At 60.9% G+C, this 23,054-nt stretch overlaps 1 protein-coding gene across 3 annotated transcripts; it reads right to left on the reverse strand.

The window, feature by feature from the left end:
- Positions 1–572: 572 nt before the first annotated feature.
- On the reverse strand, positions 573–11,266 carry DET1 (DET1 partner of COP1 E3 ubiquitin ligase). 3 transcript variants are annotated; one of them, XM_029066805.1, is made up of 5 exons: positions 11,227–11,266; positions 7,280–8,416; positions 4,052–4,242; positions 3,428–3,619; positions 573–1,201 (listed from the first exon to the last, which is right to left on the reverse strand). In XM_029066805.1, the coding sequence occupies exons 2-5, from the start codon at positions 8,399–8,401 to the stop codon at positions 1,012–1,014; spliced, it is 1,695 nt and encodes a 564-aa protein (XP_028922638.1). In that variant the 5' UTR covers positions 8,402–8,416; positions 11,227–11,266; the 3' UTR covers positions 573–1,011. The 3 variants fall into 3 exon arrangements, with proteins under 3 accessions (XP_028922638.1, XP_028922635.1, XP_028922637.1); XM_029066802.2 differs by lacking the exon at positions 11,227–11,266 and adding an exon at positions 10,914–11,134; XM_029066804.2 differs by lacking the exon at positions 11,227–11,266 and adding an exon at positions 10,914–11,136 and having other exon boundaries at positions 1,071–1,201; positions 3,428–3,680.
- Positions 11,267–23,054: the final 11,788 nt, after the last annotated feature.

Here is a 23,054-nt window from a genome sequence, read left to right on the forward strand (position 1 = left end):
AAGCGCCCGAGCGGCCCCTTCCTAGCCCCGCCGGCCCGCCTCCCTCCAAGGCTTCGTCCGCCACAGCAGCCGAGGAAGAACCCCGCCTGCCTCCCTCCCGATCTCCCACCCGAGCCGGGAGGATGGGCCAGGGCCTCCCGTGGAGACAGCTCCCGGAGGGCCCTTCGGCAGCGGAGGACGGCGGGCCGGCTGCGTGAGGCCGTCGGCGGTCCCTGGCCCCAGCCAGCGCCGGCCGCTCCCGATGTGGACCGCCCAACCGGCGGGTCCCCCCAGGCCGGAGCCAGAGCTGTGGGGCTACGTTCCCCCCTACGTGCGGGTGGTTTAGAAGACACCCCCGACTCCGTCCCCGGCGGGGACCGCCCCCCAATACGGTCAGAGAGGGCCGCTCCCTTCTCATAGCTACTCCCCCTTCCCCGCTTCTCTCCACACCGAAGCCCCCTTTCCTGCTAGGACGCGGCACCGCAGAGCTCTGCCCTCCGAGCCACGGAACGACCCCAAGGGTCTTCGAGAGAGGGCTGGGACGGCACCGGGGAGCCAAGTCGGAACAAAAGGTCGCCTTGCCGGCGCGGGGATGAATTTGTAAGAAAATACCAGGGCCTTTATTTTCTCTTAAAAAGACAGGCTTGCCTTCTGACTGGACGAAAGGAGCGAGGGGGAATCGACAGCTGTGTCCACGCCACCGGCCCCGCTTCGGGCTACGCGGCGGGAAGCCCGGAGGGGCCGGCCGGGAAAGGCGACTCGGGACCAACGGGGAGTTCTCGCCTACCTGTCGGTCCGATTCCAAAAAGAGAACCAAAAACCAAAAAAAAAAAAAAAAAAAAAAACCCCCAACCAAACCTAAAACTTAATGCTGGATGCCTCCCCGAGAGTTACCGGGGGTGGCCCGAAATCAGTCCGCGCTCGGTCGAGACCGACGCACCAAGAGGTCGGTCCCGGCCGGGCTCCGCTGCGCCGGCCCCCCGGGGGACCACGGGCCTGTGGAGGTGGGCGGGCCGCCCGGCCGGCCTCCTTTCACGTGCAGCTGTGGCGCATGTGGAAGTTGACAACGTACTCGGCGTTGGTCCTCTGTACTGAGATGGCGAAGGGCTCGGACGGGTGGAAGGTGAAGGCCACCAGGCGGCGGACGGTGTGGTTGATGGGGCGGCCCAGCAGGCCGGCCTGGATCTCAAATTTGAGCAGACCGGAGTCCCGGGCATAGAACCTGAGAGAACAAGGAGGAGGAAGAAGAGGACGAGGAGGAGGAGGAAGAGGGAGAAAGGAGGGCCGGGACCGGGTGGGGGGGCAGGGAGGGGAGAGAGGGAGAGATTGCGAGAGAGAGAGAGAGAATGCGTGAGGACTTCCTTTCCTCCTCCACCGTCTTGGGCACGGTCCGGAGGAGGATGCGAGCTGCTAATCGGTCATCTGCTTTAGCAGTCGGGCCTCCTGCCGTGCCCACCAAAGCCCACCCCGACCGGCCGTGGAATCCGGTCAGCCATTTGCAAGCAGGGGAGCCCGGTTGGGAAATCCGAGGGAAATGAACGGGGATGGGAGAGAAGCGATCCACACACCGATTCAGGGTCCCGGCCCAACAGAAGGGAGGCTCTGAGCTCAAGGGCACACAAACCCGGCCCCCGCTACGCCCCACAGACCGTATTCGAAGCGACAGGGCCCCCGAGTGAGGCCAAGACCCGCCCGAATCGCTCCCGTTTGCAAGCCCGGACCGCCGCCGGACGGTTCCTCCCCCGGCCTCTTCGGCTCCGGCGGTCTCCCGACCCCTCGAGGTCGACCGGCGGGAGACCCGAGGCCAGCGGCTCGGCAAGGCGGGGTCCCGGGGGAGGCATCTTTAGATCAGGAGGGACTCCGGGCTCAATCCCCGGCGGCGGGGCCCGTTTCCCGAAATGTCCCGCGCCCGCCCCTTGTCCCCGCCTCTCCCCTTTGAAAGCTGCCTGCCGGCCGGGCTACCGAAAGGCCATTCGACCCCTGGGGTCCTCAAGCCCAACGCTCCTCCCTCCTCGCTACGCTCAAATGACCGCGTCTTCTTCCGGAACGCCCCCGAGGAGCTCTGCCCACTCTGCCGGCCCACGGGGCCATAAGAATTACGGTATTTGTTAAATGCTTACTACGGGCCAGGCACCGCTCTAAATGGCGGGGTGGAGACAGGGTAATCGGGAGTCCCACGCGGGGCTCGCGTTTCTAATCCCCATTTTTACAGACGAGGTAACTGAGGCGCGGAGAAGTTGAGTGACCCGCCCAAGGCCACCCGACAGATAAGCGGCGGAGCCGGGATGAGAAACCACGTCCCCCGACTCCCAAGCCCCGGCTCTCTCCGCTAAGCCACGCTGCTTCCCTCGCCTCCTGGTGCAGGATACCACCTGCGAAACCAAGAGCGGATCTCGTCCCCAGGTCGTGGGGACAGCCGGGGAGAGCCTCACGAGGCTTGGGTCTGGGATTTTCACGGTTTCCGACAAACTGGCCCGCAAGCGGGGCCAAAATCACTTCCACGGGCTTAGTCCCCGCCCGCCAACGGACCTGGCCAAACTGGCCCCAACGCTGGAAAGGGGACGCATCGGTCCTTCTGCCGGGGGTGGACGGTGGCCTGACGGCGACAGGCCCCCGCTCGGACGACCGGCGATGGCCTCCCCGCCGTTTCTTGACGGGAGAACCATCCGTCTGGAAGGACTAGAGGTCGGAAAGGGGACCCTAAAGAAGGGGATGGAATTTCCTTCCTCTAGACCGCAAGCTCGCGACGGGCAGGGAACCCGTCTGCCAGTTCTGCTCTATTGCCCCCGTCCAAGCATCCGGTACGGCGCTCCGCAAACGGCAAGCACTCGACAAACACCACTGATCGGAGGCCGGGGAAGGCCCTCTCACCCCTCTATTCTAATCAAGCGGTGGTATTTACCGAGCGCTTTCCGTGCGCGCAGCACTGGAGCCGGCACCTGTGAAGGACTTACCACGTGCCGGCGCTGTATTTGAGCAACTGCATTTACTGAGCGCTTACCGGAGCGCCGTACTCAGAGCTTGGGAGGGAACAATTCAACGCAGTCGGCAGACGCGTTCCCCGCCCAACACGAGCTTACGGTCGGGTCGGATGCGGGCCCCGTCCCGTGGGGGCTCACGGTCTGAGGGGGAGGGGGAAGCCGGTACCGAATCCCCGTTTTACCGAGAAGGAAACCGAGGCTCAGGGAAGCGAAGCGACCGGACCAAGGTCACTCCTAGGCCCGGGCTCTGCCCGCTGGGCCGGGCCGCTCCTCCGAGCCCCGAAGGTCGACGAGTTGAAAAGGGAAGGGAGGGGAGGGGCCCCGGCCCGCCAGCCCTCCACGGGGGCGAGGCCGGCGGCGCTCCTCCGCCAGGGCCCGCCGGCCGCGGGACAGCAGAGAGCGGCGAGAGGAGCGGAGGACTCTCTCCCCGGCCCCCGGCCCATCCCGGCCCCGGGATCTCTCGGTACCTGATGGGGTGGTCGCCGCAGGTCTTGGGCCGCTCCATGACCGACACCCACTTGTCGTCGTAGCTGAAGAGCGAGAGGTCGAGGTAGGGGCTGCCGCTGTACGACTGGGCGCTGATGGGGAGCTGCCCCAGCAGGCGGCGGACCGCCTCCGTGTGCCCGCCGTACTTGGCGTTCACGATAGTGTCCTTGAACCTGGAACCGGCGGGGAGAGGGGCGCGGGGCTCGGTCGGAGGGTGCCGTGAGGAGACCAACCCTGGGAAGTGGGGATCGGGGCGGGGCGGGGGCTCAGAGCGTGCGCTCCGCACCGGAGGGAGACGCTGCCGCCTCAGCGGCTCCCGAGGCGAAAGCCCAACCACCGACCTCTGCGAGAAACGCTTCCGGTCGGTCGAAGCCCAAGAGCAACCGACTGGGGCGATCCGGCTCGGAAGACCCGGCCGCGTGTCGCTCCGCCCGCCCCCGCCGTGAATTCGGGAGCTCGGCCCGTCCCCGGGCGGGGTCCGGGCGGTGCCCTCCAGCCCGCGCCCCCCACCGCATTCCCCGCGCCGAGACGCCGCGTGTCGGCCTGCCGCGCACCCCCCCCCCTCCTCCGGCCTCGCCCGTCCCTCCCCGCCCCGCCCGGCTCACCGGCGCTGGATCTGCCTGGCGAAGTTGTTGCTGGAGGCGGAGCAGGGGAACTGGACGGCCTCGCTGTGCAGGGTGGCGTTGCGGAAGAGGTCGCAGAAATTCTCAAACAGCTCCAGCAGCTCGTCCGAGGTGTTCTCGAACACGGCGATCACCTCCGTCGTCACCATGTTGTACACCACGAAGAAGGACGGCTGCGAGCCGGGGAGAGGGGAGCGGAGGGAGAGAGGGAGGGAGGGGAAGGAGGACGGAGGGAGGGGCGGTCAGCGGGCCGGGGGCCGCGGCGGCCCCGCTCTCCCCCGATCGGACGGGCGGATGCCCCCGCCCCCGGGGCCGGCGGTTCGGTGACGCCCCGGGGGGCCCTTGGCCACGGTGCCCGATTCCGCCCACTGTATTCACACGGCTGGAAGGACCGCGTTGGCCGCTTATCAAAAAAAAAAAAAAAAGAAAAAAAGGATTTCAATCTTGGGTTTCAAACTGTGCACTTTCAATATTCCCCCTCCAAGTGTTTATTCCCTCGCCGCACCCCGCCCGGCCCGGGGATAAAAAACACTTTTTTAAAGTGCCAGATTTAATTTTCTTTCCCGCTGGGGAAGTGATTTGCAGGCCGGGGCTGGCTGCCGGCAAATGATTTTCCCCGGTCTACGTAGAGTTGAAAGATCATTTTTGGGCATCTATTTTTGCCCCCGAATATTTGGAACCCGCAGAGAGGCCCCTTCGGCGCAGCGTGTGGCGCGGCCGGCCCGGGCGGTTCCGTCTCAGCGACGTCCCGCTGCTGGACAAATGAAAACCCAGAGAGGCGGGCACATCTCCCGTCCCTTTCTCCACCGATGCTCTTTTAGCGGAGAGCGGCGGTGGGGTCCGGCCGTCGGGACGCGCCGCGGAGCCCACGGGGAAGAGGCCCGGAAGCCCATCCGGACGCCGCGGGGCCGGACGCCCCGGAGGGGCGTCGCCCGGGGCCCGCCCGGTCCCTCCTTCCGGCCGCGGGCAGTTCTGCGGGGGCACCCCGAGGGGCCCGGCGGCCTCCGTCCGGGCCGGGATCGGCGGGACAGCGGCTCGAAGTCGCCACCTGCCTCGGCGACGTTCCCGGACGCCGGGGTTTCCGTCCGGGCACGCCTGGCCCCGATCCCGCCCCCGAGGCCGGTCCCCCCGAAGCCCGGGCTCCGCGGCCCCGACCGCGCCCCGACGGATGAGCTCAGAGAGGCCGTCGTCCCCCCCCCGCCCGCCGCGACGCCGTCCGTCCCCCCCCCCGCCGAGGAGCTCTGCGGCACAGGGGGCTGGGCGCTCGGTTTCCTCACTGGCCCATCCTCAGGAGAGCGGGGGAAGGTGCCACGTGTGGGGCAGAAGGGGGCGGGGGGGGGGGGGTCCGAGTTTGAGTTGGGCTGCATCGCTGGGTCAATTCATCACCCCGTCTCTATACCCGGCTCCGGCCCCCACCCCTTCGTAAACCCGAATACAGGGACGAGCCCGCTCCTCCTCCGTCCTCCCGGCTGCGAACGATTTCACGTCGACCTCCCCCGCCGGACAGGGAGACGGGTTACGGCACAGGGATCGGGCTCGCTACGCCTACCGTACTCCGCTGAGCGCTCAGCACGGTGCTCTGCACACTGGGGGGACTCGATGGAACAAAGCAGCGCAGTCTAGCGGAAAGAGCCCGGACGTGGGAGTCAGGGGTCCCGGGTTCCAATGCCGGCTCTGCCCCTCCGCTGCGTCACCTTGGACGAGTCGCTTCAGTCGGTCGTCCGATCAACGGTTTTGCTTGAGTGCTTACTACGTGCAGGGCACAGTACCAAGCGCTTGGGAGAGTGCAACGTCACGAAGTCGGCAGACGCGTTCCCTGCCCGCAACGAGCTAGTTACCCCGTATGTAAAATGGGGGTTAAGACCGAGGGCCCCATGTGGGACGGGGACCGGGTCCAACCTGATGGGCTTGTACCTTCGTAAGCGTTAACGACAACGATTTATTTATTCATACACACGCGCAGGCCGGCTGCAATTCAATCACTCGGAGAAGCCCCGGGCTTCCGAGGAGGCCAGGCTTCCGGGTTAACAATTCCACGTAGCGCCCCCGGCCCAGACCAGCTCCGAGCTGGCTACCTCGTCATCAGCAGCAATTGCATTTACTGAGCGCTCGCTGAGTACGGGGCACTGCGCTGAGCGCTCGGGAGAGCGCGCGGCAGAGTCGGTACGCTCGTTTCCTGCCCGTTTCTGGGGGGGGGGGGGCGGGCAACGATACCGCCTGATCTTGGCTCCCGGGCAGGAATGGGGAGAAGTGGGATAAGGCAGGCGCCCCTCCCGGGGTGGAGACGGAGCCCGGTGACCCGGAAGCAGACGAGCCCCGTAGACGCCCGCCTCCGGCGAAACCCCCGCTCCCCCCCGCTTCAAAGCCCTATCGAGGGCACGCGTCCTCCGAGAGGCCTGCCCGACGACGCCCCTCAATTCCTCCTCTCCCTCCTGCGTCGCCCTCGCAGGTGGATCTGCACCCTTGATTCCCCCCTCCTTCGGCCCCACGCCACTTCTGCACGTTCCTAACGTTCACATCCGCCGTGGAGCGGAAGCTCACGGCGGGCGAGGAACCGGTCTACCGCCTCTCTTTCGCCGGACTCTTCCAAGCGCTCACGACGGTGCTCCGCACCCAGGCAGCGCTCTATAAATCCGACCGACGGACTGACCCGAGAGCCACCCGGCAGAGCGGGACTCCGGCGGGACCGGGGCGGTTCGGGCGTCGGGGCCGGGACGGAGGCTCGGCGCCCCGTGGGGCTCCTCGGCCCAGCGGCCGGATCTCCGGGGGCTGACTCCACGGAGGCGGGTTTCTCCGAGGCGGACGCAGCCCCCGGGGCCGCCTACGAGCCGGCGTGGGAATCTCCCACCGGGAGAGAGTCCTCTCCGACCCACGGTCCCCCGGCGTCCGACCGCCCCTCCGCCGGCCCGGAAACCCCCGGGCTGCCGGCCCGCGGCAGGGCCCGCGCTTGACTCTCGCTCATCGGCGAGCCGTTCCGTCCCGCTCCTCCTCCTCCTCCTCCCTCCCTGCCTCCCTTGGCGCCGCGGCCCATCCCGGCCCGGACCGTCCTGGCGCTCGCTTCGGGGGCGCGGCGGGCTAGCGGGGCGGGTGCCGGGGGCTCGGGAGGGTCCGGGCGGGGTGACGGAGAAGTCCCCCGGACCCCGCGAGAGCCCCGGGAGCGGGAGCGAGGCGGCGCCCCCCCCCCCCCCCCACCCCGGCCGGGGCCCTCACCTGGGAGGGGTCGGTGACCCTGAGCGTGACGACGTCCTCGCTGGTGTACTTGATGAGCAGGTGGTTCTCGTCCAGCAGCTGCATCTTCCACATGCGTAGCTGGCGCAGCTGGTCGAAGTACTGGAAGAAGCGCCTCTTGGCCACGGCGCTGCCGTCGCGCTCGGCCCGGCGCCACAGGTAGACCAGCAGCCGGTGCTTCAGCGAGTTGATGGCCGGCTCCTTGTAGGGGCCGGCCATGCCCGCCTGGCCGTCCCGCCGGACCTCGGGGTAGACGGCCGACAGGGTCAGCAGGTCGTCCTCGTAGCAGAAGCGGCCGATGGTGCGCACGTCCAGGAAGGTGCCCTCGGGGGTGACCTGGAAGACGTGGATGGTCTGCTGCTGGACCGACAGCACGGCCAGGATGTTCCCGTAGAGGTAGAGGCCCTGGTTGTGCGACAGGATGACCTTGTCGCACTTGAAGGTGCGCGTGTCGCAGAGGCGGCCGGTGTGGAGGTCGACGATGTGCAGCGAGTAGTCCTCCAGCGGGGAGCGGGGGTTGGGGGTGACCGCCTCGCTGTTGCGGTACACCTCGAAGAAGGGCGGGTGGGGCTCCTCGGGCAGGTAGGCGGCCGAGCCCACGATGACGCAGCGGCAGTCGTCCGTGAAGAGGCTGCACTCGCGGTTGAGGTGCTCGCCGTGGGCCGCCACGCTGGTGATGTGCAGCAGGACGAAGAAGCGCTCGAAGAGCCGCCCGCGGAGGGCCGCCGCCGCCTGCTGCTGCTGCGGCGGCGGCTGCTGCGCCGGGGGCTGGTCGCCCCCGCCGGCCAGGACCTCCCCCTCGTGGCCCCGCAGCAGGTCCTCGGCCGCCTGGCAGCCCTGGTACTCGTAGATCTCCAGCGACGTCTGGTCCGAGGAGAAGGCGATGAAGTAGCGCCCGTCGGGAGAGAACTTGCGCAGGAAGCAGGGCGGCTTCTCCACGTTGACCACCGTGAAGTTGGGGAAGACGTTCTGGTGGAAGACCCGCACCTGGTGCCAGTGGCTGCCCGCCCGGCCCGAGCTGATGCGCCGGCGCTCCAGCCGGTGGATCACGTTCTGGTTCTGGATCCTGCGCGGTCTCAGGGTGGGGAAGGCGCGGTCCGTCATGGCGGCATCTCCGCCCTGTCGGGGGGGACGGAGAGAGACGGTCGGCCCCGGACGGCCCGGGGCGTCCACGACGGGGCCCCGGTCTTCACTTCGCCGGGCCTCCGTTTCCCCGGCCTGCCCTCCCGCCCGCTCAGGCCGCGGGCGGGCTCCCCACCGCGGGACGGGGACCCTGCCCGCCCGCCTTAACCTCCAACTACCCCGGGGCCTACTACGGTGCTCGGCACACAGTACGCGCTCGACCGACACCCCCCCCCCCCCGTTAGCGTTATCCCACGGTCGGGGATCTGAGCGTTTGGCGCGGGGGAAGCACTGGACCGATACCACCACCGAGCCACGGTTGAGATGACGCCGCCGATGAGGACGGCATCCGTTAAGTACCGCCTACGTACCGAGCACCGGGGTGGATACCGGTTAATCGGGTCGGACACGGTCCCCCGTGGGACTCACGGTCCGAGTCGGAGGGGGAGCGGGCGTTCGGCCCTCATTCGCCGGAGGCCCAGAGGGAACCCAGCGACTTGCCCGAGCTCCCACGGCGGGCACGCGGCGGAGGCGGGATGGGGACCCGGGGCCTCCGACTCCCAGGCCCCCGGCTCCTCCCGCCTCGGGGGTCAGGCGGGGGGGAACCGGCCTTCCGAGGAACGGGCAGGCGGGGACGTCCTCGGAAGGCCGGGGCTTGGCGGGAAGCCACGGGTCAGTTCGGAGGGAGGGGAAACCGCGGGAGAGGGGGAGCCAAGACAGAGCGTCGTCGTCGTCGTGGTGGGAAGTTTACGGTCTTAGGGACTGGACGAGGGGGGGAGGGCCTAAGAAGGGTCTGAGAGGAGGCAGTCTAGGCCGAAGGAAGGGAAGGCCCAAGGAAGAGAGAAAGAGCTGAAGGGGGAGCGGGCCGAGCTGGGGGGGAAGGAGGAGGGAGGGGGGCGATCCAATAGAAGCAGCGCGGTCTAGGGCAAAGAGCACAGGCCTGGGAGTCACAGATCCCGGCTCCTAATCCCGCCTCGGCCGCACGGTTGCTGGGAAATCTGGGGCAGATCACTTAGTTTTTCGGGGCCTCCGTCTCTTCACCCGTGCGGTGGGGATTCGAATTCGTGCGAGTCCCCTGTGGGACGGGAACTGCCTCGGACCGTTCTCCCGTATCCGCCCCAGGGTTCAGTAGGGTGCTCGGCACCTAGTAAGCGCTTAATAAATACCACAATTATGAATACTATGGAAAGAAGGAGGATAGAGAAACGAACCTGGAGGAAGCAGGAGAGGAATGTGGCAGGGGTGGGGGAGAGGAGGGGGCGGGGGGCTTGGGGAGGAGAACAAGCCTGGAAGCTTGGTGTGGACAGGGAATGTGTCTGTTCTACTGTACTCTTCCCAGACACTTAGTACAGTGCTCTACACTCAAGCAGTGTAAATACGACTGATGGAGTTTCAATTGATCGGAGGGAGGGAAGGAAAGAGAGGGGCGAGCCTGGGGGAGGGAAGGGGAGAGGGGTGCGCCTGGGAGAGTGAGGGGGCGAGAAGGACCAGCCCGGGGAGGGAAGGGGAGAGAGGGACGAGTCCAGGGGAGGGAGAGAGGTGAGACTGGGGGAGCAAGGGGACGAGAAGGACCGGCCTGGGGGTGGGAGGAGGAGCACGGGGGTCGGGAAAGGGAGAGGGGTGAGCTTGGGGGAGGGAAGGGGCGAGAAGGAGCAGCCCGGGGGAGAGGGGAGGGATATGGGGGGGAGGGAAAGGGAGAGAGGGGTGAGTGTGGGGGAGAGGGGTGAGTCGAGGGGAGGGGCATGGGGGAGGGAAGGGGAGAAGAGGGGTGAGTCTGGGGGAGGGAGGGAAGGGGAGAGAGAGGGGAGGGGAGGAGAGAAGGACTGGCCTGGGGGAGGGAGGAGGAGAGAAGGGTGAGTCTGGGGGAGGGGAGGGGAGAGAGGGGTGAGCCCAGGGGAGGGAGAGGGGGAAGAAGGACTAGCCTGGGGGAGGCGGGGGGAGCGTGGAGAGAGAGGTCAGCCCAGGGGAGGGAAGGGGAGAGCAGGACCGGCCTGGGGGAGGGAGGGAAGGGGAGGGGAGAGAGAAGGACCAGCCTGGGGGAGGAAGGGAAAGGGAGGGAGGGAAGGGGAGAGAGGGGTGAACCGGGGGGAAGGAGAGGGGGGAGAAGGACTAGCCTGGGGGAGGCAGGGGGGAGTGTTGGGGGAAAGAGGTCAGCCCAGGGGAGCGAAGGGGAGAGAAAGAGCAGCCTGGAGGAGAAAAGGGGAGCGTGGGGGGAGGGAAAGGGAGGGAGGGAAGGGGAGAGGGGAGAAGGACTGGTCTGGGGGAGGCAGGGGGGAGCGTGGGGAGAGAGAGGTCAGCCCAGGGGAGGGAAGGGGAGAGCAGGACCGGCCTGCGGGAGGGAGGGAAGGGGAGAGACAGGTGAGCCCGGGGGAAGGAAGGGGAGAGCAGGACCAGCCTGCGGGAGGGGAGGGGAGGGGAGAGAGGGGTGAGTCCGGGGGACAGAAGGACCAGCCTGAGGGAGGAAGGGAAGGGGAGAGAGGGGCTGAGAGCTCACCTCCTCCAGGAGGCCTTCCCAGACTGAGCTCCCCCTTCTCCCTCGGCCCCTCCCCTCGGCACTGTGCTGCTTCGCACACATCACTCGGGGCTATTTATTTCGCTAACGGCGATCCCGGCGATCGCGATGACGCTGGCTTCTTCTTTTTGTTTCTCTCCCTCGGGGCCCCGGCCCAGCGAAGGGGGCCCAACTGTCCGCTCGGGCCGGCGCTCCGCACAGCGTCAGCGCTGCAAAGCTACGGTTGAAGGCAGGCGAAAGGGGGGAGGTCGAGGGGTCAGGGGTCAGGGGTCAGAGGTCGAGGGGGGGGCCTTACCTGGGCCGGCCGGTCCCCCGTTGCTGCTGCGCTGCCGCCCCCCCCCACCACCAACGAGACGCGAGCGGGCGGACGGAGCGGCGGCGCCGGCAGCGCGGCTGGGGGCCGCAGCGACCCCCGGCGGCCGGAGGGCGCGGGACACCGGCGGCCGGGCCCGGCCTTTCGTTCGTTCCATACTGCTACGACTAATAAAAATGTCGGTATTCGTTAATTATAATGTTGGTATTTGTGTACTGTGTGCCGAGCACTGTTCTAAGCGCTGGGGTAGACACAGGGGAATCAGGTTGTCCCACGTAGGGCTCACAGTCTTCATCCCCATTTTGCGGATGAGGGAACTGAGGCCCCGAGAAGTGAAGTGACTTGCCCACAGTCACACAGCTGACAAGTGGCCGAGCCGGGATTCGAACCCATGACCTCCGACTCCAAAGCCCGGGCTCTTTCCACTGAGCCACGCTGCTTTAAGCGCTTACTATGTGCAGAGCGCTGTTCTAAGCGCTGGGGGAGACACAGGGCCATCGGGGCCTCCCACGTGGGGCTCCCAGTTCATAATGTTGGTATTTGTTAAGCGCTTACTATGGGCAGAGCGCTGTTCTAAGCGCTGGGGGAGGCACAGGGTCATCAGGGCGTCCCACTTGAGGCTCACCGTCTTCATCCCCATTTGACAGAGGAGGGAACTGAGGCCCAGAGAAGTGAAGTGACTCGCCCACAGTCACACAGCTGACAAGTGGCAGAGCAGGGATTTGAACTCATGACCTCCCATTTTACAGATAATAATAATAATGATAATGATGATGTTGGTATTTGTTAAGCGCTTACTATGTGCAGAGCGCTGTTCTAAGCTCTGGGGGAGACACAGGGGCATCAGGTCGTCCCACGTGAGGCTCCCAGTTCATAATGTTGGTATTTGTCAAGCGCTTACTATGTGCAGAGCGCTGTTCTAAGCGCTGGGGGAGACACAGGGGCATCAGGGCGTCCCACGTGAGGCTCACAGTCTTCATCCCCATTTGACAGAGGAGGGAACTGAGGCCCAGAGAAGTGAAGTGACTTGCCCACAGTCACACAGCTGACAAGTGTCAGAGCTGAGATTCAAACTCAAGACCTCTGACTCCCAAGCCCGGGCTCTTTCCACTGAGCCACAGTGCTTCTCTATTTACTATTTATTGAGCGCTTTCTCTATTAATAATGTTATTATTATTACCCCAATCATTATCATTACTCTGCCAATAATAATGTTGGTGTTTGTTAAGCGCTTACTATGTGCAGAGCGCTGTTCTAAGCGCTGGGGGAGACACAGGGGCATCAGGTCATCCCACGTGAGGCTCCCAGTTAGTAATAATAATGTTGGTATTTGTTAAGCGCTTACTATGTGCAGAGCGCTGTTCTAAGCACTGGGGGAGATACAGGGTCATCAGGTTGTCCCACGTGAGGCTCACAGTCTTCATCCCCATTTGACAGATAAGGGAACTGAGGCCCAGAGAAGTGAAGTGACTTGCCCACAGTCACACAGCTGACAAGTTGCAGAGCAGGGATTTGAACTCATGACCTCCTATTTTACAGATAATAATAATAATGATAATGATGATGTTGGTATTTGTTGAGCGCTTACTATGTGCAGAGCGCTGTTCTAAGCGCTGGGGGAGACACAGGGGCATCAGGTCGTCCTATTTGAGGCTCACAGTTAATAATGTTGGTATTTGTTAAGCGCTTACTATGTGCAGAGCGCTGTTCTAAGCACTGGGGGAGATACAGGGTCATCAGGTCGTCCCACGTGGGGCTCACAGTCTTAATCCCCATTTGACAGATAAGGGAACTGAGGCCCAGAGAAGTGAAGTGACTTGCCCACAGTCACACAGCTGACAAGTGGCAGAGCAGGGATTTGAACTCATGACCTCCCATTTTACAGATAATAATAATAATGATAATGATGATGATGATGATGTTGGTATTTGTTAAGCGCTTACTATGTTCAGAGCGCTGTTCTAAGCACTGGGGGAGACAGGGGAATCAGGTCGTCCCATGTGAGGCTCAAAGTCTTAATCCCCATTTTACAGATAATAATAATAATAATGATAATAATAATAATGTTGGTATTTGTTAAGCGCTTACTATGTGCAGAGCGCTATACTAAGCACTGGGGGAGACACAGGGGAATCAGGTCATCCCACGTGGGGCTCACAGTCTTCATCCCCATTTTACAGATGAGGGAACTGAGGCCCAGAGAAGTGAAGTGACTCGCCCACAGTCACGCAGCGGAGAAGCAGCGTGGCTCAGTGGACAGAGCCCGGGCTTTGGAGTCGGAGGTCGTGGGTTCGTATCCCGGCTCTGCCACTTGTCAGCTGTGTGACTGTGGGCAAGTCACTTCACTTCTCGGGGCCTCAGTTACCCCATCTGTAAAATGGGGATGAAGACTGTGAGCCCCACGTGGGACAACCTGATTCCCCTGTGTCTACCCCAGCGCTTAGAACAGTGCTCTGCACATAGTAAGCGCTTAACAAATACCAACATCATCACAAGTGGAAGAGCTGGGATTCGAACTCATGACCTCTGACTCCCAAGCCTGGGCTCTTTCCACTGCGCCAGGCTGCTTGTTAAGCGCTTACTACGTGCAGGGCGCTGTCCTAAGCGCTGGGGGAGACACGGGGTAATCAGGTCGTCCCACGTGAGGCTCACAGTTAATCCCCATTGTACAGATGAGGTAACTGAGGCGCAGAGAAGTTAATAATAATAATAACAATAATGGCGGTATTTGTTAAGCGCTTACTATGCGCAGAGCACTGTTCTAAGCTCTGGGGGGATACAAGGTGAATCAGGTCGTCCGACATGGGGCTCACAGCTTTCATCCCCATTTTCCAGATGAGGTAACTGAGGCCCAGAGAAGCAGCGTGGCTCAGTGGAAAGAGCCCGGGCTTGGGAGTCAGAGGTCACGGGTTCGAATCCCAGCTCTGCCACCAGTCAGCTGGGTGACTGTGGGCGAGTCACTTCACTTCTCTGGGCCTCAGTTCCCTCCTCTGGAAAATGGGGATTAAGTGGGAGCCTCACGCGGGACAACCTGATCGCCCTGTATCTCCCCCAGCGCTTAGAACAGTGCTCTGCACATAGTAAGCGCTGAACAAACACCAACGTTATTATTAACAAAATAAAGAAGGTAATGAAAATATACGAGCACAGAGGGGTGGGGAAGGGAGAGGGGGAGGAGCAGGAAAAGGGGAGAAGGGGGCTGTAGCTGAGGGGAGGTGAAGGGGGGATAGAGGGAGCAGAGGGGAAAGGAGAGCTCAGTCTGGGAAGGCCTCTTGGAGGAGGTGAGCTCTAAGTAGGGTTTTGAAGAGGGGAAGAGAGTCAGTTTGGCGGAGGAGAGGAGGGAGGGCGTTCCGGGCCAGAGGTGGGACGTGGGCCAGGGGTCGACGGCGGGATAGGCGAGAACGGGGGACGGTGAGGAGGTGGGCGGCGGAGGAGCGGAGCGTGCGGGGTGGGCAGGGACGGTCCTTCGCAAGGGAGCCAGCGCTTAGCCATGGCCTTGCTTCTCCCTGTCCTCCATCCTGGAGCATCTGTGGAGCGCTTTCTTAGGTGCACACCACCCGGGGGAGGGCAGCGCAACAGGGAAGGGACACGGTCCCCCCCAGCAGCGAGCCCCGGCTCCCTCTCTGCCCTACGGAACGAAGCCCGCCTCAATCCACTCGTGTTTCTTGAGCCCTTACACTGTGCAGGGCGCTGCGCTCACGACGCGCGACGTCACCGCGGCCGGCTCACGGTCCAGAGGGGGAGGCGGGCTTTTAGGTAAATAATGATGTTGGTATTTGTTAAGCGCTTCCTATGTGCAGAGCGCTGTTCTAAGCACTGGGGGGATGCAGGGTGATCAGATTGTCCCACATGGGGCTCGCAGTTTAAATCCCCATTTTACCGAAGAGGTAACTGAGGCACAGAGAAGGGAAGTGACTTGCCCAAAGTCCCACAGCCGGCAGGCGGCGGAGCCGGGATTCGAACCCATGACCTCTGACTCCCAATCCCGGGCCCTTTCCATTGAGCCACGCTGCTTCTCGTAATCAGGTTGTCCCTCGTGAGGCTCCCAGTTCATCCCCGTTTTACAGATGAGGTCACCGAGGCCCAGAGAAGTGAAGTGACTCGCCCACAGTCACACAGCTGACAAGTGGCAGAGCCGGGAGTCGAACCCGTGACCTCTGACTCCCAAGCCCGGGCTCTTTCCACTGAGCCACGCCGCTTCTCCTAATCAGACGACTACAGAAATAGGCAAACGAATGCATAAATAACAGACAGATGCAGATAATAATGAGTGGGGCATTTGTTCAGCACCGTGCTAAGCACTGGGGTAGATGCAAGGTAATCGGGCTGGACACTCTCCTTGTCCCCCGTGGGGCTCACGGTCTTGATCCCCGTTTTACAGATGAGGTGCAGAGAAGTTGAGATAGTATAATAAGAATAATGGTGTTATTTATTAAGCACTTGCTATGGGCCAGGCACCGTACTAAGCGCTGGGGTGGGTACGAGCAAATCAGGTCGGACACAGTCTCTGTCCCAGGTGGGGTTCACCGTCTCAATCCCCGTTTTACAGATGAGGTCACTGAGGCCCAGAGAAGGGAATGTGACCTATGCCCAAGGTCACACAGCAGACAAGTGGAGGAGCCGGAATTAGAACCCATGACCCTCTGACTCCCAGGCCCGGGCTCTATCCGCTACGCCGTGCTCCTTCCTAAATAACGATGATGGTATCTGTCAAGCGCTCACTCTGGGCCAAGCGCTGTTCCCAGCGCTGGAGTAGATGCGAGGTAATCAGATGGTCCCACGTGGGGCTCTTGATCCCCATTTTACAGATGAGGTCACCGAGGCCCAGAGAAATGAAGCGACCTGCCCCAGATGACTCAGCCGACAAGCGGCGGCGACGGGATTAGAACCCACGACCTTTGACTCCCGGGCCCGGTCTCTTTCCCCTAGGCCGTGCTGCCTGCTCTACGTACACATGTGCATGGGCGTAACACACAGGTATACACGTATGTACCGGGGGAGTGGGAGGGAGAATAAATGGAGGAGCAAGTAAGAGCGGTGCGGAAGGGAGTGGGAGAAGAGGCGAGGAGGGTTTAGTCAGGGTAGGTTTCTTGGAGGTGTGTGGACAAAAACAAGCATTAAACACAAAAACGATTCTGGAAGGAGAGGAGTTGAGTTTTATTTTGTTCTTTTTCCCCGTTAGTGGTGGGAGGGGTGGATTGATTTTCACTTTCCTTGGCGTTGGGTTTTGTTTCGATTCTGTTGGTTGAAACTCTGTTCTTCCTTTCTTCCTGCATCTGGGGAACCTGTACCGGCTGGCTGCTGGGATTCTGTCCTTGATCAGTCAATCAATCCATCAGTGGTATTTACTGAGGGCTTACTGTGTGCAAAACACTCTACTAAGCGCTTGGAAGAGAACGATAGGGCGCAGTGGGGGGATCCGCTCCCCGCCCACAACGAGTTTAAAGTCCAGAGGGGGTGCACCCAAACCATCTGCCTCGCCTTCCCCGGAGACCCCAGGAGAACAGGTTAAGGACCTCCTTGCTGGGGACTCAGTTGGCTCAGAGAATAAGAATAATAATGATAATGTTGGTGTTTGTTAAACGCTTACTAGGTGCAGAGCGCTGTTCTAAGCGCCGGGTAGATACAGGGTCATCAGGTTGTCCCACGTGAGGCTCACAATTAATCCCCATTTTCCAGATGAGGTCACTGAGGCCCGGAGAAGTGAAGTGACTCGCCCACAGTCACACAGCTGGCAAATGGCAGAGCCGGGAGTCGAACCCATGCCCTCTGACTCCGAAGCCCAGGCTGTTTCCGCTTAGCCTCGCTGCTTTCTCAGAGAGAAAGGCCTGTGGCCTTTCAGTGTGTATGAATTGATGATGATGATGATGATGATAAATAATAATAATGGTATTTAGTAAGCGCTTACTATGTGCCAGGGACTGAACTAAGCGCTGGGGTGGATACAAGCATATCGGGTTGGAGCCGGTCCCTGTCCCCCATGGGGCTCATAGTCTTAGTCCCCATTTTACAGATGAGGTGACTGAGGCCCAGGGAATTGAAGTGATCTGCCCAAGGTCACACGGCAGACAAGTGGTGGAGCCGGGATTAGAACCCATGGCCTTTCCATGCCCCCCGTGTGACTTGGGGTAAATCACTTCAATCCGAGCACTTACGGAGTTTACCATCTAATGGGGAGAAAATGGACATCACTTGCCCAATATGCAGTAAGTAAATGCATCAGTCAGTCGATCGATCGCATCTCTCGAGTGCTTACCACATGCAGAGCACTATACTAAGCACTTGGGAGAGGACGATACAGCAGAATGAGCAGATGCATGCATATATATAGGCATATAATAATAATGCTGATGGGATTTGTTAAGAGCTTACTATGTGCCAACCACTGTTCTAAACTCTGGTAATAAAAATAATAATGTTGGTATTTGTTAAGCGCTTCCTATGTGCAGAGCACTGTTCTAAGCGCTGGGGTAGATACAGGGTCATCAGTTGGTCCCACGTGAGGCTCACAGTTTTAATCCCCATTTTCCAGATGAGGTAACCGAGGCCCAGAGAAGTGAAGTGACTCGCCCCCAGTCACACAGCTGACAAGTGGCAGAGCCGGGAGTCGAACCCGTGACCCGTGACTCCGAAGCCCGGGCTCTTTCCACTGAGCCACGCTGCAAGGTAAGCAGGTTGTCCCAGGTGGGGCTCACAGTCTTCATCCCCATTTTCCAGATGAGGTAACCGAGGCCCAGAGAAGTTAAGTGACTTGCCTAAAGTCACACAGCTGATAAGTGGCGGAGCCAGGATTGGAACCCACGTCCTCCGACTCCCAAGCCTGTGCTCTTTCCACTAAGCCGTATATTACGTATAAATATATGTAATTATATATATATATGTAAAATATATATGTGCGTAAAAATAAAAAGCAAACAGATTCCAAAATGACAAGTAGCTGTGCGTGCTTGCGTGTGCGTACACTTGAAGGCTAAGGCGACTGCTTGTGAAAGCGGTTTCAAGCAGGTAGGAGGGAAATCAGCGCGGCTCAGTGGAAAGAGCCCGGGCTTGGGAGTCAGAGGGCGTGGGTTCGATTCCCGGCTCTGCCACTCATCCGCTGTGTGACTGCGGGCAAGTTACTTCACTTCTCTGGGCCTCAGTTATCTCATCTGTAAAATGGGAATTAAGACCGTGAGCCTCCCGTGGGACGACCCGATTACGCCGTATCTACCCCAGCGCTTAGAACAGTGCTCCCCACAAAGTAAGCGCTTAACGAATACCAACATTATTAAATCAGGGAATGCAACTCGGAAGAAGGGACTTTTTAGGAGGGTTCCGAAGGGAGGGGATTTTGTGGCAAAGAAGGGAGAGTGATAATAGCGGTAATTAGTAGTAGTTGTCATCGTAGCAATAGTAATAATAATAATAATAATAATGATGATGGTATTTGTTAAGCGCTTACTATGTGCAAAGCACGGTTCTAAGCGCTGCGGGGGGGGGGGGGGTGATAGACAAGGTGATCAGGTTGTCCCACGTGGAGCTCTCAGTCTTCATCTCCATTTTCCAGATGAGGGAACTGAGGCAAAGAGAAGTGAAGTGACTTACCCGAGGTCACACAGCAGACAAATGGCAGAGTCGGGATTAGAACCCGCATCCTCTGACTCCCCGGCCCGGGCTCTTTCCACTGAGCCCTGCTGCTTCTCTGTAGTAATAATACTCAGAGTAGTAATAGTGATCATTACGGCCTTTAGTAGAAATAGCGAGAGTCACTGTAGAAAGTGTAGTAGTGAGAATAGAAATAGTTGTAATAATATTAGCAGTAAAGTAATAATCGAAGTAGTAGTAATCCAGTAATATCGGTAGTCATAATAATAATAATAATGTTGGTAGTTGTTAAGCGCTTACTATGTGCCCAGCACTGTTCTAAGCGCTGGGGGAGATACAGGGTAATCAGGTTGTCCCACGTGAGGCTCCCAGTTAATCCCCATTTTCCAGATGAGGTCACTGAGGCCCAGAGAAGTGAAGTGACTTGCCCACAGTCACCCAGCTGACAAGCGGCAGAGCCGGGATTCGAACCCATGGCTTCTGACTCCCAAGCCCGGGCTCTTTCCACTGTGATAGTGCAGTGCAGCGCTGAGAACAGGGCTCAGCGCTGAGAACAGCGCTTGGCACATAGTAAGCGCTTAGCAAATACCCTCACTTTTAATAGTAATAGGAGAAGTAGGAGGAGGAGGAGCAGTAGTAATAATAGCAGCAAGAGTCATTAGAGCGGTAGTGGTGTTAAGAAATAACAAATAAATAATGAGGGTATCTGTTAAGGGCTTACTATGTGCCGAGCGCTGTTCTCAGCGCTGGGGCAGATACGAGGCGATCAGGCTGTCCCACGTGGGGCTCGCAGTCTTCATCCCCATTTGACAGACGAGGTCACCGAGGCCCAGAGAAGTGAAGTGGCCCGCCCAAGGTCACGCGGCGGACAGGCGGCGGAGCCGGGATTAGAACCCACATCCTCTGACTCCCAAGCCCGTAGTCATAGTAGCAGTCTTGTCTCACGCCGTCGAGTCGTTTCCGGCCCGTAGCGGCATCACGGACGCGTCTCCCCCAGAACGCCCCGCTCTCCATCTGCAATCGTTCCGGTAGTGGATCCGTAGGGTCTTCTCGGGATAGATCCGGAAGCGGTTTACCACCTCCTCCTTCCGCGCGGCAAACTCGACTCTCCGCCCTCAACTCCCCGCCCCGGGCCGTCGCTGCCCGGCACGGGTGAGTTTCGACTCGTGGCAGATGGCCTGCCCCTGGCCAGCCGCTGCCCAAGCTAGGAATGGAACGGGTAGGCCTCCGCCTGACTCTCCCTCCCGTAGCCGACGCCGGTAGACCACTGGAAACTCTCCGGGTGCGACCCCGAGAGGGGGCTTAACAAATCTCATTAAAAAAAAAATAACAAGGCAAGCGGTCGGGGTGGCTGGACCGACTGATGTGAGTTGGGGTGCGAGGACTTAATCGGGGGAAGGCTTATTGGGGGAGGTGGGATTTTAGGAGGGTTTTGAGGGTGGGGAGAGTTGGGGGTCTGTCAGACGGCGATGCAGGGGAGGGAATCCCAGACCGGCGGAAGAGCGGGAGCGAGGGGACGGGGGGGGGGGGGGGGAGTGTGGAGAGCGAGGGACGGCTGCAGGGTTGGCTTGGGAGGGGGACGCCCAGACAGCGAGCTGGGAGATGGCGGGCCAGGAGAGATGAGCTGCGGCGTGGGGGTCGGAGACGTGACGGACGCTGCCGGAAGACCGTCGGGGGGAGGCGGGCGGGGAGAGGGGTCCCAGAGGGGACGTCGTCTTTGGGCCGGAAGGACACCCCAGGGGTCAGTGGCACCCCATCCTCCCAGGGGCAGAGTGGAGGAACCTTTCCACAGTCCCTTCGCCCCGGGTGGAGGGGGCGGGGTGGGGGAAGGCGAGAGAGCCTAGCCATAATTGCTCTATTGTACTCTCTCCAGCGCTGATGGGACCGAGCTCGGCATCCAATAAGCGCTCAGTAAATACGATGGATTGATTGATTGACGATGGCCACTTGCAGTCCGCCGGCGGTCGGATGCACCGGGCCGAGAATCAAACGCCGCCCCCCGGGCGAGGGTGTGCGGAGTCCAAGGGTGCTACTGCCCACTGGTGTAAACCCAGATTCCCCTGCCGGGCCCGGCGGAGGGGAAGGGAAGGCGAAGGGGTAGTTCTCCTCTACCAGAGGGACCACCCTCTTTGACGAGCTTAATCATTCATGGGTATTTATTGAGCGCTTTCTCTGTGCCCACCTCTGGATTGAGTGTTTAACCTGCTAGATTTCCCACCCCTCTCATGTGGTCGGGGCTGCGGGGCTTGAGAAGCACAGCTCGGTCTCAAGGGGAGAGGGCTCTCGATAGAAGAGCCCGATCGGTGCTAGCAGCAAATAATAATAACAGTGGTATTTGCTGAACGCTTACTCCGTGCCGGGCGGCGTACTAAGCTCTGGGGTGGTTACAAGCACAGCAGGTTGGACACGGGCCCTGTCCCAGGTGGGACTCAAAGTCTCAATCCCCATTTTTCAGATGAGGTAACTGAGGCACAGAGACTCGCCCGAGGTCACACAGCAGACACGTGGCAGAGTCGGGATTAGAACCGGTGCACCGGACTGGGTCTCCCGGCCGCGGCATCTCCATCAGAAGCATCGTAGCCTAGTGGAAAGAGCGCCAGGAGTCAGGGGACCCGGCTCTAATCTCGGCTCTCCCAGTTGCCTGCCGTGTGACCTTGGGCAAGTCACTTAATTGCTCTGGACCTCGCTTTCCTCAACCGTAAAATGGGGATTCAGTGCCCGTCCTCCCTCCCGCTTAGAATGTGAGCCCCATGTGGGGCAGGGACTGGGTCCGACCTGACTAATATCTGCCCCTTTGCTCAAGACAGTGCTTGAAACACAGTAAGGCCTCAACGAATACCATAATGATAATAAGAAGAAGTCAATCCAACCCCCCTCCTTTTTTTAAGGCACTTGTCAAGCTCTGACTTTGGGCCAGGAACTGTACAAAGTGCTAGGGTAGATACAAGTTAATCAGGTTGGACGCAGTCCACGTCCCACCTGGGGTGCACGGTCTTAATCCCCAGTTTGTAGATGAGGGAACTGAGGCACCGAGAAGTGAAGTGACTTGCCCGTGGTGACACAGCAGACAGGCGAGATTAGAACCCGGGGCCTTCTGATTCCCAGGCCCGGGCTCTAGCCACTAGTCCACGGGTCTCCCGTAGGAAAGATTAGAGCCCCCTCCCACCTGGAGGAGCGCTTACCCGCCACCAGACCTAGTGTAGTGGCAGGAGCCTTGGGCCTCCAATTAGAGTCCTGCTATGGCCGAACTTGCGCCGGGAATCAGGGAGCAATCATTCAACCTCCCTGAGCCTCAGTTTCCCCAACGAGGAGAAGGGATGGACCAGTCCTCTGCACTCTAAATTCGTGGCGGACGGGGAGTGGGTCTACCAACTCTGTTATACTGTACTCTCCCAAGCGCTTATTGCAGTGCTCTGCACGTGGGAAGAGCTCCGTAGATAGGAATGACTCATTGACCCCTCATGGCGGTAGGATGAGGTACAGAGGACGCTAACCTTTTGAAAGACGGGAAAGGTCAACGGTGCTCTGAGATCGCAGCCGAGCTCGTAACGAGCCACGGTATTTGTTGAGCACTGACCGCGTCCGGGACTCCGGACCAAGCACTCGGGTTGAGATCCCCGCTCTCCGAGAGCGAACGGTGTAGCTGGGGAGAAAGGCCCAAAGTGAGGGAATAGGAAAATGGATACGGAGAGGAGCGTGGGCTTAGGTGAGTAAGCCTTCGGTGGTACTAGGGGATTGCAAGTTGGTAGGCGCAACAGTGCGTCGGGTGGGCGCCGGTCCGTAAGGGCGGAGGAGATGCTTAGGTGTCTGAGGTGGTCTCCGGGCTGGTGAGCAGGAGGCAGAAGATGGATAAATCAGGGAAGGCCCCCCCGGAGGAGGCGGGATTTCAGGAGGGCTCTGAAGAGGGGGAGAGCGGCGGTCCGGCCGATTTGAAGGGGAGGGAGGTCCAATCAACCAATCCACCACCCAATCAATCCATCGGCGGACTTTGTCGCGTGCTTACCGTGTGCAGCGCGCCGGGCTGAGCGCTGGGGAGAGGACAAGAGAGCAGCGTCGGTAGACGCGTGCCCTGCCCACGACGAGCTTACGGGCAGGAGGAGGAGGGGAGCGGCATGAGCCAGGGGTTGCAAGCGGGAAGACCACCCGGGCTTCGATGCTTCAGATAAGCGACCGCGGGGTGGGCTTGGGGCTCCTTACACCACCTGGACAAGGTCCGGGTGGTAGTT

Source organism: Ornithorhynchus anatinus, chromosome 5 (genome assembly GCF_004115215.2).
Source record: "Ornithorhynchus anatinus isolate Pmale09 chromosome 5, mOrnAna1.pri.v4, whole genome shotgun sequence".
NCBI lineage: Eukaryota > Metazoa > Chordata > Mammalia > Monotremata > Ornithorhynchidae > Ornithorhynchus > Ornithorhynchus anatinus.

What these genes read in the sequence shown, in the direction of transcription:
- DET1 (XM_029066802.2), bottom strand. Translation starts at nt 10,994, where the DNA reads ATGTGTGCGAAGCAGCACAGTGCCGAGGGGAGGGGCCGAGGGAGAAGG. An exon ending in GGGAAGGCCTCCTGGAGGAG is followed by an intron (nt 8,417 to 10,913) that starts GTGAGCTCTCAG and finishes CCCCCCCGACAG; the next exon opens with GGCGGAGATGCCGCCATGAC. An exon ending in GGGTCACCGACCCCTCCCAG is followed by an intron (nt 4,243 to 7,279) that starts GTGAGGGCCCCG and finishes CCCGGCTCGCAG; the next exon opens with CCGTCCTTCTTCGTGGTGTA.